This window comes from Nerophis lumbriciformis, linkage group LG04 (assembly GCF_033978685.3).
Source record: "Nerophis lumbriciformis linkage group LG04, RoL_Nlum_v2.1, whole genome shotgun sequence".
Lineage (NCBI taxonomy): Eukaryota > Metazoa > Chordata > Actinopteri > Syngnathiformes > Syngnathidae > Nerophis > Nerophis lumbriciformis.
Genome location: NC_084551.2, coordinates 41,623,461 through 41,643,780, shown reverse-complemented (window position 1 = coordinate 41,643,780; position 20,320 = coordinate 41,623,461). Strand labels below are relative to the sequence as shown.

The 20,320-nt window shown below is 41.0% G+C and overlaps 1 protein-coding gene across 7 annotated transcripts in view; it reads left to right on the top strand.

Moving 5' to 3' along the window:
- The window catches only part of LOC133602392 (ATP-dependent translocase ABCB1-like), a 129,554-nt gene extending 111,283 nt beyond the window's left edge, over positions 1–18,271 (top strand). For 4 of the 7 annotated variants that reach the window (XM_061955581.1, XM_061955589.1, XM_061955595.1 and 1 more), the window contains 3 exons: positions 15,599–15,805; positions 15,937–16,083; positions 16,168–18,271. In XM_061955581.1, coding sequence (XP_061811565.1) covers positions 15,599–15,805; positions 15,937–16,083; positions 16,168–16,383 — 570 coding nt within the window. In that variant the 3' untranslated portion in view covers positions 16,384–18,271. Of the gene's footprint in view, positions 1–252; positions 2,588–2,612; positions 3,839–15,598; positions 15,806–15,936; positions 16,084–16,167 lie in introns of those variants that run through there. The other 3 variants (XM_061955608.1, XM_061955616.1, XM_061955599.2) reach the window with 3 other exon arrangements.
- The last annotated feature ends 2,049 nt before the right edge of the window (positions 18,272–20,320 follow it).

The window sequence follows — 20,320 nt, the reverse complement described above, 5'->3', positions numbered from 1 at the left end:
TTGTACTGTTTTAACCCCTCATTACAACAAGCTAGCAAAGCAGTTGAAGCTACCGTGGGTTATTGCTGCGGAATACTGCGTTGCTTGTTTTTCTTATCTACCTCATCAGTAATGTAACATGATACATGTTTGTGAAAAGTCTGGACATTTACATTCATCTTTTGCCATCGATTTGTGTCCGTTGTGAGACCAACTTATCCTTGTGAGACCAACTTATAATGGCATAACTATCGGATGTATTTTTTCCACAAGGACACGCAACTGAGCCGCTTCAGAAACAACAACAAAAACAAAAGGAAGATGGCCGCCGTGAGCAACGTGAGCTGAGACCGTCTCTACATAAGTCCCAGTATTTAATGTCATAAATGGCATAAACGCGCCAGTGACACAAGACCAAAGTCGTTTTCGCTACATATATCCACCTCAATGCAATTGGTGAGAAATATACTACTCACGAGTGTTATTTGGCTGAAGATAAGGTGCCTCGAACGCTGAGTGACCCATTGTTCCCCTGCAACCATGCCAAAACGCAGATTAAAGGACTCTAAGCACGTCTGTGATCAATTGTCCTCTAGTGATTCGGACAAAATTGCAACGTTTACTGCGGACGATCGAAAAATGTTGCAAGCTATGGTTGAAAAACTTGGAAAACTGGACATTTTGGATGAACTAAAAACTGATGTTACAGAGCTGAAAAGATCAGTCGAGTACAATCACGCTGAAATGGAGGAGATAAAAAGGGAACAGACAACGCTAAAAGCAGAGGTAACAAGCCTGACACTCGAAACCACTAGACTGACAACGGACAACGAGAAGTTAAAGGCGGACTTGTTAGAACTCTGCATGCGGGACAACCTGCTGATCATGGGGATTAGCGAAGATGTAGGAGAAACTTACAGCATCGCGGAGAAGCTCGTCAGAGCCTTTCTGCAGGAGCAACTCGGTGTCCCGGAGGAAGAAGTCAAGAGGATCCAAATGGAACGAGCATACAGGATTGGCAAACGCAAGGAGGATGCTAAACCGAGACCTATGGTTGTAAAGTTTACTAACTCCAAATGCAAAGACGGAGTGCTTGGTCTCTCCAGAAGACTAAATGGCACTGTATTCTTCGTGACCAGCCAATACCCAACTGAAGTGGTGGAGAACGACGTAAGTTAATTACAATTATGAAGTTCTTTAGGCAGAAAGGACAACAAGCTCTTCTTGTTGTCGATAAACTGTACGTTAACGGTGAGCTGTACAGACCTGCGGAAGCATGTGAGGAACAATAACAAAAACTGTACGTTAACGGTGAGCTGTACAGACCTGGGGAAGCATGTGAGGAACAATAACAAAGTCGCGCAGTGATTGTGTCATCGCGACATCGCCATGGTGACGACTTGACGGAAATGGCTTGACATTTTGTTTGGAGCTTTTCAGTTTATTCTGGGTCTGGACAATGTAGTTAGATTTTGAAAAACGGTCTTTTGGAGGGGTATGTATTTGTTTGTCTTGTGTGAATGGTGTGTCTGTGGGTTTGATAGAAACATATGGTATTAAGAGAACCAAAAAAATACATAACGAATCTACTCAGGTACCATGGTTTATAACAACGATAATGAAGTTGGAATAATTAGTTATAATTGCAATGGTCTTACAGACAACAGAAAAAGAAAACTTATATTTCTGTGGCTGAAGGAAAAAAAACAAGATATTTTTTGTCTTCAAGAAACGCATTCAACAAATTTAGATGAAGAAAAATGGAAAAAAGAATGGGATGGTCCGATTTTATTTTCACATGGTCACATAAATTCAAACGGTGTTATGATTTTGATTAAAAAAATCTATTTAATTTTCAATTTAACTCTATGGAATAAGACTCACAAGGACGCTGGTTAATATTAAATATGATTATTCAGGGTCAACAGATGTGTGTTTTGAATCTGTGTGGGCCAAATATTGATGAACCTTCTCTTTTTGAGGAAATAAGTGATATGTTGCAAGAACAACAAGGGGAAATGATTACTGTGGGGGACTTTAATGTTGCCTTGAATAAAATTCTGGGCCGAAAAGGGTATTCTTCAATGGATTATCATCCTCAATCTTTACAAAAGATTCAAAATGTTATGGATGCCCTTGATTTATTTGATATCTGGAGATTAAAAAATCCTAAATTAGTACGGTATACATGGAGAAGACAACACCAGGCAAGTCGTATTGACTATTTTCTTATATCATTTTCATTGCTAAACAAAGTGACTGCAATATCAATAGATGATAAATTGTGTTCTGATCATAATTGTATAGGATTAAATATTGTAATTGAAGATAATACACTTGGGCCCGGATATTGGAAGTTTAATCAAATGCTTCTACAGGATGATGAATTTATTGAAAAAACAAAGCAATTTATTACTGACTTTTTTTAACAATAATGTAGGATCGTCAAATCCCCAAATAGTTTGGGAAGCCTTCAAATGTTGTTTAGGGGATATGCCATTGTGTACACTTCATGGAGAAAAAAAACCCAACATAAAATGGCAGAACAGGAATTAAAGAAAGAAATTGAGGATTTACAAAAATCATTGATAGTAATGATAATCCAACTAATGAGCAACTGAATTCCTTTACAGCCAAACAAGAGGAGTTAGCAGACTTTTATTGAAAAGTTATGACTGCAACAGAGCAATCTGGATGAAAAAAGGTGAGAAGTGTTCAGAATTATTTTTAAATATCCAAACAAAACATCATTCTAAAAAGAACATTTCCAAGCTTATTAAAACACATGGAAAGCTATTGGCTACACACACCACATTGTTGAAAAAATTTAAAAATATTTTTTTAATATTTTTTCAAATCCGGTAATCCCTCCTGAAACTACACTTTTTTTCCCAGAAAATTCTGAAAGAAAATTTAATTCAGAAGAAAGCCATTCATGTGAAGGCCTCATTAGGGAAACATAACTTGTAGAAATCCAGGGAAAACCCCAGGATTAGATGGAATACCTATTTAGGTTGATCAAGTACTGTATGTTATGAAGAGGTTAAGAAACTATTGCTTTCTAGTTTCAATTATTCATATAAAACGTTTTTTTGTCTAACTCAAACAGAAGGTCTTTATTTCTTTGTTATTGAAACAGGAAATAAATGGTCAGTATAAAGACCCAGTTTATCTGAAAAATTGGAGACCAATAACACTTCAGTGTTACGATGCTAAGATTCTGGCAAAATGTTTGATACACGACTTAAGTCTGTTTTGTCAAATATTATTCACCAAGATCAATCAGGTTTCCTACAAGGAAGAAATATAGGAAACAATATTGGACAGTTATTTGAAATTATAGAAAATTATAATATGGAAAATAAAAGGATTCATTTTTGTAGCCGACCTGGAGAAGGCATTTGACAAAATTAGCTTACATGTTATTTGTAAAAGCTTAGTTTTTTTCAATTTTAGCAACTCCTTATTGCACTGGATCAAGACGCTATATAATAAAACTAATTTTAGAATTATCAATAATGGATACATCTCTGGGACAATACCTCTATTAAGATGTCTAAAACAAGGGTGCCCTTAGTCTCCATACTTGTCTATTATTGCTATGGAAATATTGGCGATTAAACTTAGATTGAATAAAAATATTGAAGGGCTCAGTAATAATAATATTGAAATTAAAATAACAATGTATGCAGACGATACAAGCTTCTTTATAAAGCCCAATCCTCATTGCTTACAAAACCTTATAAATCTTGGACATTGTTTAGACTTAGACTTAGACTTCCTTTTATTGTCATTCAAATTAGATTTTTACAGTACAGATAAGAACAAAATTTTGTTGCATTAGCTCGTTGTCCATCCATCCATCCATTTTCTACCGCTTATTCCCTTCGGGGTCGCGGGGGGTGCTGGAGCCTATCTCAGCTACAATCGGGCGGAAGGCGGGGTACACCATGGACAAGTCGCCACCTCATCACAGGGCCAACACAGATAGACAGACCACATTCACACTCACATTCACACACAAGGGCCAATTTAGTGTTGCCAATCAACCTATCCCCAGGTGCATGTTTTTGGAGGTGGGAGGAAGCCGGAATACCCGAAGGGAACCCACGCAGTCACGGGGAGAACATTCAAACTCCACACAGAAAGATCCAGAGCCCGGGATTGAACCCCAGACTGTAGTGCAGGATAAAAGAGCAATAAGGTGCAGATATAAATAAATAGATTGCTGTACAGATAAATATATTGCACTTTTGCATATGCATCCATGTTTGTGGATGCATATTCACAGCAATCTGGGTTTAAGCTTAATTATGATAAATGTAAAATATTAAGGATCGGAAGTTTAAAGAGAACTTCCTTACAAATGGTATGCAAAGTGCCTGTTTTGTGGACAGATATGTGCCTCCCAATACGGAGGTCCTGAGTAGTCCTGAGTTCAATCCCGGGCTCTGGATCTTTCTGTGTAGAGTTTGCATGTTCTCCCCGTGACTGCGTGGTTTCCCTCCAGGTACTCCGGCTTCCTCCCACCTCCAAAAGACATGCACCTGGGGATAGGTTGATTGGCAACACTAAAATTGGCCTGAGTGTGTGAATGTGAGTGTGAATGTTGTCTGTCTATCTGTGTTGGCCCTGCGATGAGGTGGTGACTTGTCCAGGGTGTACCCCGCCTTCTGCCCGAATGCAGCTGAGATAGGCTCCAGCACCCCCCGCAACCCCAAAAGTGACAAGCGGTAGAAAATGGATGGATGGATGGACCAGTTTACATACTTGGTGTTGTGGTCCCAGAGAATCTGGAAGACCTAGGGTCAGTAAATTATGATAATCGACTAAGAAAGTTGGATACAATTCTGCAATTATGGAAAGGGAAATCCTTAACCTTGTATAGTAAAATATCTATTGTCAACTATTTAATTATTCCTCAATTTATTTATTTATTTTTGTCATTACCAGCTCCATCACAAAACCTTTTTAAGGTTTATGAGCGGCGGGTCTTCAATTTTGTCTGGGACGGCAAGCCAGAAAAGATCAAAAGAAAGGTTTTGTACAATGAATATGAATATGGGGGTCTGAAACTTCTTAACCTTGAAGCTACGTATCTGTCTTTAAAAGCATCAACTGTTCCAAAGAAGTATCTAAACAGAGTGGTACACAAGTGTCCTTTTGGACAAAAAACATGTACTGTATCATAAGAAATTATATCTGTTTTTACAAGTGATGCCCTCCCATTTTTCTTATGTAGAGAGTCTGCTGGGAAACATTGCGGGGTTCCTAAAGGAAACAATCCACTCATGGTGGTGTTTTCAATTTTATGTGCCAGAAAAAAGAGATGACATTTTGCAGCAGATAATATGGATGAACTCTAATATTGAAATAGATGGAAAGCCCTTCTTTTGGAAAAATATGTTTGAAAGAGGAATCATTTTTGTCAATGATATTATCAATGAGAATGGTAAGATTATGGAGTATGATGAATTTAGAACTATGTATGGTGATGCTTGTTCAAGCTTTTCATTTAATCAACTAACTGGAGCAATTGGGAAAACATGGAAACACATAATTAATTATGGAACTACTAAATTATTAGTTTGTAAACCTCCAATAAGAAATTCTAGTTGCAAAAAGGAACTAAAATAAATATAAAAATACATAATTTTTATTTAATAAAGAAATCTCTGAAGGCTGCCCCATATAACACATATGGAAAATGGGAGGACTTTTTTGACTGCCCGTTGCTGTGGGATGCAATATTGAAATTAATCTACATAACTACTATCGATGTGCAAAATCGTTATTTTCAAATTCAAATTATTTATAACTTCTTACCCACGGGAACAATTTTAAAACTATGGAACATGACAGAGTCACATGATTGCCGATTTTGTTGTCAGGAGTCTGAATCCACTCTGAATTTGTTTTGGTATTGTCATATTGTGTCTTCGTTTTGGGTGGAATTTGAAAAATTGTGTTTAAGGATTGGTTTGTTTATGAAGCTTGATGTGGTTTGTATTATTTTAGGAGAGTTCATTGACAGTCAGGATTTAGTCAATTTAATTATAGTACTCGGTAAAAGGTTTATTTTTAAGGCCAAAAACGGATATTTACTTAGTATTACTTTCTTTAAAACATCTATTCAGTATTTTTTAACTTTAGAAAGTTACAAGGTTGAAACCAAAAATTATGCCAAAAAACATTAAAACAAGATGGGAAGTCCTCAAATGCTTATTTTGAAAATGTAATTGTGTTTACAGATTATATGCAATATGTTGTTGGGTTCCCTAATTTGAGTGTACAAATATGAAGGTGTGTGTTGCTCAGTCCGACCTGGACATATACTGGACTGTACATAAATGTTTATTTTGAAAATGTATTTTTGTTTATAAATTTCATGCAATCTGTTGTTGTGTTCCCTAATTTGAATGTACATAAATGAAGGTGTGTGTTGCTGAGCGCGACCTGAACATAATCTGGACTGTATTTAAATGCTTATTTTGAAAATGTAAATTTGTTTATAGATTATATGCAATCTGTTGTTGTGTTTCCTAATTTTGATTGTACATAAATGAAGGTGTGTGTTGCTGAGCCCGACCTGGACATAATCTGGATTGGACCTGGTTTTAAGAACCCTTTAAACAATCAAATTTTATTGACGACCTGGTCTGGTGAAGATAATGTCCTTTATTAAAAAAAAAATATAAATATATAAATATATATATATATATATATATATATATATATATATATATATATATGTATGTGTGTGTACTGTATATAAACATTTTCTTGAACACAAAAGAAACTAAAATAAAATAAAAACTGTTGCATAGAAACTTGTAATTAATGAAAATGAGTACAATTAACTGTTAAAGGTTAGTACTGTTAGTGGACCACAGCACACACAATCACAATGCTTCACGGACTGTATCCCTTGCAGACTGTTTTGATTTATATTGTAGGAACCAGAATATTAATAACAGAAGGAAACAACCCTTTTGTGTGAATGAGTGAGAATGAATGTGGGAGGAAGGGTTTTTGGGTTGGTGCACTAATTGTAAGTGTATCTTGTGGGGTTTTTTTTATGTTGATTTAATAAAAATAAAAAATAAAACAACAACGAAAAGGTCTCTCTTTTTGTCTACGGCCAAAATAAAAGAGCTCAAGCAAAGTTGAACATTTCACGAGACGGCACAAACATGTGTTGCATCTGCAAGCGGCAAGGGTTGATGACGTAGCCAGACTCAAGCAACGTCCAAATTTTTAGTGGCGCATTTTCAACATGTTCTTAAGGGCCAAGAGCAAAGGTTAAGAGGAATGGAGAAGCTACAACCACATGATACTAAACCGGATTCGACATGCCATTGACCCTCAACTGAGGGAAAATCTAAATGGCTTTTGAGAAGAGAGGACCACACTAGCCCAGATCCTGGCCCTGAGAAGACTCATCAAGGGTGTGAAGACGAACACCCAGACGGCTGTATTGTGCTTTATTGCTTCCGCCCGTGTACAGTTGAGATAGGCTCCAGCACCCCCCGCGACCCTGAAAGGGAAAAGCGGTAAAAAATGGATGGATGGATGATTTCAAAAAGGTTTTTGACAAGATCTTGGCCATACTCTTACAACAAGGACGTAAAGAAGACATCCTGCAGTTGTTCTGATTGACTTACACCAGAGTCGTATATAACGAGTATGAACGACTAACAAATGGCGCCTCTGCGACTTTGCCCGAAACCATGCATTGCGGTAATTTTGACGTTTGTTTTCCTGACAAAATAAACTAAAATAATATGTCTAAATATGGTTTTAAACCTACTCAAGCTCATTATTTAGTACATACAATAAACATTGTATTTATCAATTAATTTGAATTAAGATAGTGCGTATTAATGTGTCAGCAAAAATAGCTTCAACATTAGCACAAAAAAACCCTAACACTAAGTTACACACACAGACAATTTGGACACAATAGACAATGACACAACAGGTACAACTAATCATAGTTTTAAAAGAAGGGTTCACATATGGTAGCTTGACTGGTTTGACTTCAACCAATTTTTAAGGACCCCTTTAATATCGGGTAGGTCCAACATTTTCTTATGTGCTGTGTGGTAGACTTTTCCATAATGTTGTGCCATGCTTTTATTTTGTCAAAACAAAGTTTTGCGGCCATATTTGATGCACTCTACTGTATACATCAATGCAGTATTTAGTGACCAGCAGGCTGTTTAACACGCTCCCAACGGCCTAATAAACGCAAAAAAAATACACGCAACCACCAAAACAACTTACCTTCATTTTGCCAAAATCCTCATTGGCTTTGGACCAACAATTACGAAAAAATAATGACTTTTGTGTGAAGTATGTCAACTGTGGTGGCTGCCTCAAATGTATTCTTTGTAATCACTGAGCTTTGCCTATGCTTTTACTTTTGGTTTTTGAAATATTTTGCTTAGATTTTGTTGTGGCAAGTCTGCATGGCTTCCTGATTTTATAACCACCCCATTAAGTTGAATATTGAACTAATGCTGCTTTTTACTGCAATAATTACTATACACAGTATATATATATATATATATATATATATATATATATATATATATATATATCTTCACGGTGGCAGAGGGGTTAGTGCATCTGCCTCACAATACGAAGGTCCTGAGTAGTCTTGGGTTCAATCCCGGGCTCGGGATCTTTCTGTGTGGAGTTTGCATGTCCTCCCCGTGACTGCGTGGGTTCCCTCCGGGTACTCCGGCTTCCTCCCACTTCCAAAGACATGCACCTGGGGATAAGTTGATTGGCAACAATAAATTGGCCCTAGTGTATGGATGTGAGTGTGAATGTTGTCTGTCTATCTGTGTTGGCCCTGCGATGAGGTGGCGACTTGTCCAGGGTGTACCCCGCCTTCCGCCCGATTGTAGCTGAGATAGGCTCCAGCGCCCCCCGCGACCCCAAAGGGAATAAGCGGTAGAAAATGGATGGATGGATATATATATATATATATATATATATATATATATATATATATATATATATATATATATATATATATTTGTACTGGATTTTTGCCATGTACAATCCATAATTAATTGACTGTTTGTGATTTTAAAAAAACCCAAAACATATCAATAAGAAAGTGTGTTAATTGTGAATGGATTTGTTTGTGAAGTATTCTATCATAAACATATCTTTAGAACATGTATAACATACATCTGGTCCAGATGCATATTACATACGTTTTGAGAGAAAAATATGGCTCCAGCTCGCACTATAACTTAATTGCAATGGCGTTTCTTTCTGTATTGATATCTAATTTGCATATACATGTATTTAAAACAACTAATATTTTACAATGAAGGGCTTTATACCACTTAAAACTCCGTAGTAGTCACGTAAGTGCCTTTTGACGAATCATTTACGAGATGGTCTTAAACTGAGGTAGACATACTTTCTCCATACACGAGTCTGATCTCAACTACGTGTCATGTCTGTGTGATCATGTTTTGTTTTAGTAATGTTCGGTTTAAATTTTGGACTTTTTGTGCACTTTTGTTTTGTTTTGTCACCATAGCAACCATTAGTTTCACCTGTCACGTCACGCACCTGTTCCACGTTTGGACTCATTATGCACTCTTGTCACCATAGCAACCATTAGTTTTCACCTGTCACGTCACGCACCTGTTTCACGTTTCGAGTCACGCACCTGCTTTCACTAATCATGTCCACAGTATTTAAGTTCATTCATTTTCTGTTGTTCGTTCTGACGACATCACCACATTTATGCTCCTGCACACTCTCCACACCCTGATGACCCTTGCTACTCTTTTTTTCATGCCGGTTCCATGCCAAGTAAGTTTTTGTTTGTTAAGCCACAGTTAGTGTTTTGTTTAATTGTTCATAGTTTCTGCCAATGTGCAAGTTTTGTGTTTAAAGTCTAGTTTTATTCTCCGCCACTGTGCACGCCTTTTGTTTATTCCTTTTTTGATAGTTTAAAATAAATCATGTACCCACCTTCAAGCCTTGACCAGTCCAGTTCATTTGCACCACGGGAGAACAAACCAAGCCAAAGTCCAAGTCATGACAGATGTCGTCAGCAAAAAAGTTTTCCCGCAGATGACATCACGCCGCCGCCTTGTCATGACGTCACCCCACCCACTGGTGATGACGTCAGAGACCAAGATTTTTTTTTAAATTCTGTTAACTTTGTCTATCAGCCACCACCAAAGGACTTTTTTGCCAGAATCAGACACTTTCAGAACATTTTTTCACAGACCCGCTCACTGGGACAGTCCTTGCCCCCCAAGACTCAAGCCCCGCCCCCGTCACAAAATGTTTCTTTTTTTTCCGCCCACACAACACCAGGTGGGGGAAAAATAAATATTTTTTGGACAATTTAGTGGGGAGGATTCTGCCCCCCTCCTGACCTCCCTCCACCCACCCCTAAAACGGTTCCAGACCGCGGGGAGTGCGTCTGGTATCCGCTCCTTGAGGGGGGGGCTAGGGCTGGGAACTGTACAGGTGGGGTGACTCAGCTTCGCCATGCCAAGCCGCAACCCCCAGCGGGACCACCTCCACCTGCACCAGTAGCTCCACGACGCCAAGCTCCGGTACCAGCTCCACGACGCCAAGCTCCGGTACCAGCTCCACGACGCCAAGCTCCGGTACCAGCTCCACGACGCCAAGCTCCGGTACCAGCTCAACAAGTCCAAGACCAAGACCCTCCACGCCAAGTGCCGCCAGTCGCAGCTCCACGACGCCAAGTGCCGCCAGTCGCAGCTCCACGACGCCAAGTGCCGCCAGTCGCAGCTCCACGACGCCAAGTGCCGCCAGTCGCAGCTCCACGACGCCAAGTGCCGCCAGTCGCAGCTCCACGACGCCAAGTGCCGCCAGTCGCAGCTTCACGACGCCAAGTGCCGCCAGTCGCAGCTTCACGACGCCAAGTGCCGCCAGTCGCAGCTTCACGACGCCAAGTGCCGCCAGTTGCAGCTTCACGACGCCAAGACCCGCCATGCCAAGACCAAGACCAAGACCCGCCATGCCAAGACCAAGACCAAGACCCGCCATGCCAAGACCAAGACCCGCCATGCCAAGACCAAGACCAAGACCCGCCATGCCAAGACCAAGACCAAGACCCGCCATACCAAGACCAAGACCCACCATGCCAAGACCTAGACCAAGACCAAGACCCGCCATGCCAAGACCAAGACCCGCCATGCCAAGACCAAGACCTGCCATGCCAAGACCAAGACCCATGCCAAGACCAAGACCTATACCAAGACCCACGCCGAGCTTCGCCGCCTGACGCGCCACGCCGAGCTTCGCCGCCTGACGCGCCACGCCGAGCTTCGCCGCCTGACTCACCACGCCAAGCCACGCCTGCCACGATGACGACGCGCCTGCCTCCTCGTCGGCCACGGATATGGCCGCTACCTGGTCGCCCGCCACGCCAAGTGCGCCCACCTCCCAGTCGGCCACGAATGTGGCCATTCCCTGGGCGCCCGCCTCGCCTGCTGCAGCGGCGTTCCACTCGCCGCCGCCACCTAACTCTGCCCCGTTGGATACGGGGACACGTGGCCTGGCGACCCACCGCCATGTCCCCCTCCCGCCCTCCCATGACTCTTGTTGATATTTTCTGTTTTTGGACATCTGGGATCTGTCCGTAAGGGGGGGATTCTGTCATGTCTGTGTGATCATGTTTTGTTTTAGTAATGTTCGGTTTAAATTTTGGACTTTTTGTGCACTTTTATTTTGTTTTGTCACCATAGCAACCATTATTTTCACCTGTCACGTCACGCACCTGTTCCACGTTTGGACTCATTGTGCACTCTTGTCACCATAGCAACCATTAGTTTTCACCTGTCACGTCACGCACCTGTTTCACGTTTCGAGTCACACACCTGCTTTCACTAACCATGTCCATAGTATTTAAGTTCATTCATTTTCTGTTGTTCGTTCTGACGACATCACCACATTTATGCTCCTGCACACTCTCCACACCCTGATGACCCTTGCTACTCTTTTTTTCATGCCGGTTCCATGCCAAGTAAGTTTTTGTTTGTTAAGCCACAGTTAGTGTTTTGTTTAATTGTTCATAGTTTCTGCCAATATGCAAGTTTTGTGTTTAAAGTCTAGTTTTATTCTCCGCCACTTTGCGCGCCTTTTGTTTATTCCTTTTTTGATAATAATAAATCATGTACCCACCTTCAAGCCTTGACCAGTCCAGTTCATTTGCACCACGGGAGAACAAACCAAGCCAAAGTCCAAGTCATGACACTACGGGGATTATATCTAACCATATGGAGCAAGCACAAGAGCTCTTGAGCAGAGTGGAGTCTGATTGTGCCGAAGTTGGCCTTCGGCTGAATTCAAGAAGGTGAGGTGGTCACCCATAACATTAAAGCGGAACATCCACCTCTCACAACAAAAGGAGGCACTGCTCTGAAAAAAGTCAGTGATTTCAAGTATGTGGTCTCATGAGTCAACTTGACACATCAAGATTGAAAAGTGAGGAAGGCACTTACATGGAGGGCGCTGAATGGCATGGCCAGTGTATGGAGCTCCAACCACCCCCAAGAAACCAAACTCAGATCCCTTTATGTGAAAGTAGAATGTTTTATGGCAGTGAATGCTGGACCCTGAAGCCAACTCTGCAGAAGACAAAGACAGGTGCTACACCAGAACGCTAAGTGAAGTCCTTACTAACAAGAGTGCATGTTTCCAACGAGAATACGTATCCTGGAATATTCAGGGTGAGTGACAGCAGCCAGGAGAATGAGACTTACAGACACTACCAAAGACACCAGGAGCTGCCAGCCAGCACACTGGTGCCATGGTAACCAACGCATTGGAACTGGTCACAAGGATGTCCCACAGTAATAGTTGTAGACATACTCAAGACAGAAGTGCAAAGCATCAACGAGTTAGCCAGATGTATGAAGAACCGGGATGAGTGGAAGAGTCTTCAATATTGAAGATATTGAAGATTGAAGACTTGCATATTAACCAAGTATTAGTGATATTGTTATTATTAGCAAACTACACTGCTCAAAAAATTAAAGGAACACTTTGAAAACCCATCAGATTTCAATGGTGAAAAAAAAAAATGTCGGATATCTATACTGATATGGACAGTTTAATGTCTCAGGAACTAAAGGATGCCACATCTTTTGATGGAAATAAATGTTTTCAGCCTACAGAGGGCTCAGTATATAGACACCCCAAAAATCAAAGTGGAAAAAATGATGTGGCAGGCTCGTCTATTTTGCCTAAATTCAATTTCTGCAACTCAAAATTATTTTCAATATCTTGTGTGGCCCCCACGTGCTTGTATACATGCTTGACAACGTCGCGGCATGCTCCTAATGAGACGACGGATGGTGTCTTGTGGGATGTCCTCCCAGATCTGTCTAAGGGCATCAGTGAGCTCCTGTAAAGTCTGAGGAGCAACCTGGCGGCGTCTGATGGACCGAAACAATATGTCCCAGAGGTGTTCTATCGGGTTTAGATCAGGTGATCGTGAGGGCTATTCAATTGTGTCAATTCCTTCATTCTCCAGATACTGTCTGCATACTCTTGCCACATGAGGCCGGGCATTGTCGTGGACCAGGAGGAACCCAGGACCTACTGCACTAGCGTAGGGTCTGACCATGGGTGCAATGATTTCATTCCGATACCTAATGGCAGTCAGACTGCCGTTCTCGAGCCTGTAGAGGTCTGTTCGTCCCTCCGTGGAAATGCCTCCCCAGACCATCACAGACCCACAACGGGTCATGCTGAATAATGTTGCAGGCAGCATAGCGCTCTCCTTGGCTTCTCCAGACACTTTCACGTCTATCACAGGTGCTCAGGGTAAACCTGCTCTTATCTGTGAAAAGCACCGGGTGCCTGTGGCGGACTTGCCAATTCTGGTGTTCTATGGCAAATGCCAATCGAGCTCCACGGTTCTGAGCAGTGAGCACAGGGCACACTACAGGACGTCATGCCCTAAGGCCACCCTCGTGAAGTCTGTTTCTGACTGTTTGGGCAGAGACATTTTGGGCGGGACACTTCACCCTTTGCCCCCGGTGCCACTCACACCGGTGAATTGAATGATAGGTGGTGGTCGGAGGGGCCGTTGGCGCAAATTGCAGCCACGCTTCCGTCAGTCTACCCCAGGGCAGCTGTGGCTATGAAAGTAGCTTACCACCACCAGGTGTGAATGATTGATGGGTTCTACATGTAAAGCGACTTTGGGTACTTAGAAAAGCGCTATATTATTATTATTATTATTATTATTCACACCAGTAGCCTGCTGGAGGTCATTCTGTAGGGCTCGGGCAGTGCTCAACCTGTTCCTCCTTGCACAAAGCAGCAAATATCTGCCCTGCTGATGGGATGAGGACCGTCTACGGCCCTGTCCAGCTCTCCTAGAGTAACTGCCTGTCTCCTGGAATCTCCTCCATGCTCTGGAGATTGTACTGGGAGACACATCAAATCTTCTTGCAACAGCACGCATGAATGTGCCATCCTGGAGGAGTAGGACAATCTGCGCAACTTCAGGAGGGTTAAGAAATCGCCTCATGCTCCCAGTCATGATAATGACTCTAGCTAAAGCCAACAGTTGTGGAAAAACAGTTAAAAAAGATCAAGAGGGAGGAACTTGAAATGGCCTCCACCTGCAAAACCAGTCCTGTTTTGGGGGCCATCTCGTTGTTGCCCCTCTAGTGCACCTGTTGTTAATTCCATCAACACCAATGCAGCTGAAACTGCATTAAACTGTTTAACAACCCCCTCTGCCACGTACCTGACCAAAACCTTATCAGAAAAGTGCAATTGAATTCATGCCATACCCTGATAAAAAAAACGGTTCCTTTAATTGTTTTGAGCAGTGTATTTATTGTGGTGCCTATTTTGACATTATCGAATGGTGAGCTGCTTCCTCACATCCCTACTCAAGAATGTTTATTCTAGATTATAAATCATGCCTCCCACCCAAATAGTAGAATGATGAGGACGCATTCTGACAAGTTGGTGCACTTTGACAGCCAATTTAGACCCGGAAATGGCGAGAACAACACGAAAAGACATTTGGTTCCACCCCCATTTTCATCGCAAGGATTATGAGTCATTATTCATCTAAACGGGACTATTACAAAATTATATCAGTTGGCATCCTAATGACGGCAGACATTGTACACATTAAGTGATGTTTTATTAAGTTTGTTGGCTCTCATGAGTCTGCAGTGAGTAGTAGTCCGTGAGGTTGAGGGAAAAAAGCAAACGTTGTGATGCGTTTTTTAAATGAATTCTCCATATATGCTTAAAATGATCAAAATATGTAAAAATAAATGTCATTTTTAATATGCCAGTTACATATATACTTACAGCATGAATATAAAACCTCAATGGAGCTGTATGGATGTTTTTTCAAGTGTTATATAGGCAGACTAGCGCGACTCCCATAGTCTCCATTGTAAACAAACTTTTGATCGCATTGATGTACTATTTAGAATGCATAAAAAACAAAAGTATTATTGTTTTACAAAAGGATTGTGAATGACATGCAAAATTCCAAAATAAAGTACAGTTCCTACTTTAACTCTTAGCTGGACTCACGTACTTGTTTTTGTCTTATTTGGTCTTCCAGATGCTTGATTCCAAGAGTGTAAAAGAGCTGAACATCCACTGGCTGAGGTCTCAGATAGGTATTGTGTCCCAGGAGCCTGTGCTGTTTGACTGTAGCTTGGCTGAAAACATCGCCTATGGAGACAACAGTCGCACTGTAACTATGGAGGAGATTAAGGCAGCTGCTGAGGCAGCCAACATTCACAGCTTCATTGAAAACCTGCCAAATGTAATCATGTTTTTGTCTTGAAGCCTTCCTTTTTTTTTGCTTAATCAACCAAACGTTGGAGAGTTATTAATAATTATTTTGGTAATGTTTAATGTTGCATGGATGTACTTTTCCTGTGTTTGCTTGAGCAGAAGTATGACACTCAGGCAGGCGACAAGGGGACCCAGCTGTCAGGTGGTCAGAAACAACGAATAGCCATAGCCCGAGCCATCCTCCGTAACCCCAAAATGTTGCTTCTGGATGAAGCCACGTCTGCACTCGACACTGAGAGCGAGAAGGTGGCCTTTTTTTCTCTTCTAGAATAGTTATGCATTCGTCCATCTCATTTGTTTGACTTTTGTCTATTCTGTTGCTTGATCCAGGTGGTGCAGGAAGCATTGGACAAAGCAAGGCAGGGCAGGACATGTATCGTTATAGCCCACCGTCTGTCCACCATCCAAAACGCAGACCGCATTGCTGTCATTAAGAACGGTTTGGTGGTAGAACAAGGAACACATCAACAACTGTTAGCCAAAAAGGGAGTCTATCACATGCTGATCTCGACCCAAATGGGTCATGAACGGGAAGACACATATTGATTCAAATTATTTTAAGAGGTCTAAAAAGACAGACTGAGGCTTCTAATTTCAGTTAAATAGTTGGCTGTGTTATGAGTACGTTTTGTCCATTAGTCAGTCCCTTCAGGATTTCGCAATGTTGCGATTCAGGCAAATTCAACCAATCCCGGCGAATAATGCATGGCTTCGCAACTTTGTCCAATCCCGTGATTTTCCCCCATATTTTTGCCAATAAGCCTTGGCCGATAGTCAATAAGTCAATAATCGAACGCTAACAAGCGGTAAAATATGGATGGATGGATGGATAAATAAAAATTAAGTCGATAAATTTGCCGGCAAGGATAAATTACTATGTCCATGTGTGTTTGTTTTCTTCCTCTCTCACTTGAAAGAGGGAGAAAGAGGTCTCACTAGGCCTGGGCCGATAACATATTTTGCTTGACAATATATTGACCTACAAATTATTGCCGAAAAACTATATTGCCATTATTTTTATGAGACCATATTAACCATTGATGTAATGATAATTCATGATAATATTGTATGTATATCCTTACTAATGTAATCAACTTGTATTTCTCATTTTTTTAACATAGTAATTGGAATGTAAACTTTTTAATCTCCAAGTTAAATAAAACAAATATTACCAATAAAATATATTTTGTCTTTTAGCAAATTTTGCACTTGAATACAAATCACAACTAAAAGCAACATATTTTAAAGAGGAGGTGTGGGGCAACTTAATCAATAAATAAATTGGCAAAATAAAGTATTGACAAAGTTGCACTTTAATATTGAATGTATGAATGTCTGGGCAGATGTAAAGTTGTACATTACTTAACTGACAATGAAGTTAGGACATTTTTAAACAAAAAGTGCAGAGTAACAATTTAAACACTACATTATAAGCCGAGCATCAGCAACCCGCATCTCTAGAGCCGCCCTAGTGGCTCCCTGGACCTCTTTCAGAGATGTGGGAAAATGGAAAAAGATGAAGAAAAACATATATTTTTGGTTTTAATATATTTTCTGCAGGAGAACAAACATGGCCCAAACCTTCCTAATTGTTAGAAATCCCACTGTTTATGTTATACATGCTTCACTGATGAGAGTATTTGGCCAGCACCATTTTGTCCTACTAATTTCAGCTATCCTTGAACTCATCGTAGTTTGTTTATATTAACAACTTTCTCCGATGTCTCTCAGAAAGACATGTTTTATGCCACTCCTTTTTTGTCTCATTTTGTCCACCAAACGGTTTATGCTGTGCTTGAATGCACAAAGGTGAGCTTTGTTGATTTTATTGATTTGCTGGAGTGCTTACCCGCATACTTGCCAACCCTCCCGGATTTTTCGGGAGACTCCCAAAATTCAGCGCCTCTCTCGAAAACCTCCCGGGACAAATTTTCTCCCGAAAATCTCCCGAAATTCAGGCGGAGCTGGAGGCCACGCCCCTTCCAGCTCCATGCGGACCTGACCTGTTTTAAAGTCCGCTTTCCCACAATATAAACAGCGTGCCTGCCCAATCACGTTATAACTGATCGAAGGCGAGTTCTTGGTTTCTTATGTGGGTTTATTGTTAGGCAGTTTCATTATCGTCCTCTCAGCACGGCAACAACACACAACAACAGCAGTCACGTTTTCGTCTCCCGTAAAGCAGTTCGTCTGCCGTAAACAGCAATGTTGTGACACTCTTAAACAGGACAATACTGCCATCTATTGTACATGCATATGTGACAATAACATCTACGGCTTTTAGAGAGTGCAGTGCACAACTGCGCACACAACAAGGAGACGAAGCAGAATGCATCATCAGAGAGGGTGTTCAGCATGGTTAGAAAAATAGTGACAGAATACAACAAGGATGGACAAGTCAACCCTTAACTCAACAATTAGTAGATGAGTGTTATGTGTGTTTATATGTGTAAATAAATGAACACTGAAATTCAAGTATTTCTCTTATTTATATATATATCAATCAATCAATCAATGTTTATTTATATAGCCCTAAATCACAAGTGTCTCAAAGGGCTGCACAAGCCACAACGACATCCTCGGTACAGAGCCCACATTATGGCAAGGAAAAACTCACCCCAGTGGGACGTCGATGTGAATGACTATGAGAAACCTTGGAGAGGACCGCATATGTGGGTAACCCCCCCCCCTCTCTAGGGGAGACCGAATGCAATGGATGTCGAGTGGGTCTGACATAATATTGTGAGAGTCCAGTCCATAGTGGATCCAACATAATAGTAAGAGTCCAGTCCATAGTGGGGTCAGCAGGAAACCATCCCGAGCGGAGACGGGTCAGCAGCACAGAGATGTTCCCAACCGATGCACAGGCGAGCGATCCACCCCGGGTCTCGACTCTGGACAGCCAGCACTTCATCTATGGCCACCAAACCTGTGTGTCTCCTCCTCCACAAGGGATAGGGGGGGAGCAGAGGAGAAAAGAAAAGAAACGGCAGATCAACTGGTCTAAAAAAAAGGGGGCTATTTAAAGGCTAGAGTATACAAATGAGTTTTAAGATGAGACTTAAATGCTTCTACTGAGGTAGCATCTCTAACTGTTACCGGGAGGGCATTCCATAGTACTGGAGCCCGAATAGAAAACGCTCTATAGCCCGCAGACTTTTTTTGGGCTCTGGGAATCACTAATAAGCCAGAGTTCTTTGAACGCAGATTTCTTGCCGGGACATATGGCACAATACAATGGGCAAGATAGGATGGAGCTAGACCGTGTAGTATTTTATACGTAAGTAGTAAAACCTTAAAGTCACATGTTAAGTGTTTACAGAAAGCCAGTGCAGGTGAGCCAGTATAGGCGTAATATGACCAAACTTTCTTGTTCTTGTCAAAAGTCTAGCAGCCGCATTTTGTACCAACTGTAATATTTTAATGCTAGACATAGGGAGACCCGAAAATAATACGTTACAGTAATCAAAACGAGACGTAACGAACGCATGAATAATGATCTCAGCGTCGCTAGTGGACAAAACAGAACAAATTTTAGCGATATTACGGAGATGAAAGAAGGCCGTTTTAGTAACACTCTTAATGTGTGATTCAAACGAGAGAGTTGGGTCGTAGATAATACCCAGATTCGGTACCGAGTCGCCTTGTGTAATTGTTTGGTTGTCAAATGTTAAGGTGGTATTATTAAATAAATGTCGGTGTCTAGCAGGGCCGAAATCAGCATTTCCGTTTTCTTGGCGTTGAGTTGCAAGAAGTTAGCGGACATCCATTGCTTAATTTCATTCATAACGTTGTTGCATATTATTTATATATATATATATATATATATATATATATATATATATATATATGTGTCTTAATAAGGTTATCCAAAAAATAGTGCTCGATACCGTAGTAGAGCGCAATATATGTATGTGTGGGAAAAAAATCACAAGACTATTTCATCTCTACAGGCCTGTTTCATGAGGGGGGGTACCCTCAATCGTCAGGAGATCTCCTGACGATTGAGGGTACCCCCCCTCATGAAACAGGCCTGTAGAGATGAAATAGTCTTGTGATTTTTTTTCCCACACATACATATATATATATATATATATATATATATATATATATACATATATATAGCTAGAATTCACTGAAAGTCAAGTATTTCTTATATATATATGTATATATGGAATACTTGACTTTGTGAATTCTAGCTGTAAATATACTCCTCCCCTCTTAACCATCATGCGCCACACATTTTCAATGGGAGACAGGACTGGTCTGGTCTGCACTCTTTTTCTATGAAGCCACGTTGATGTAACACGTGGCTTGGCATTGTCTTACTGAAATAAGCAGGGGCGTCCATGGTAACGTTGCTTGGATGGCAACATATGTTGCTCCAAAACCTGTATGTACCTTTCAGCATTAATGGTGCCTTCACAGATGTGTAAGTTACCCATGTCTTGGGTACTAATACACCCCCATACCATCACAGATG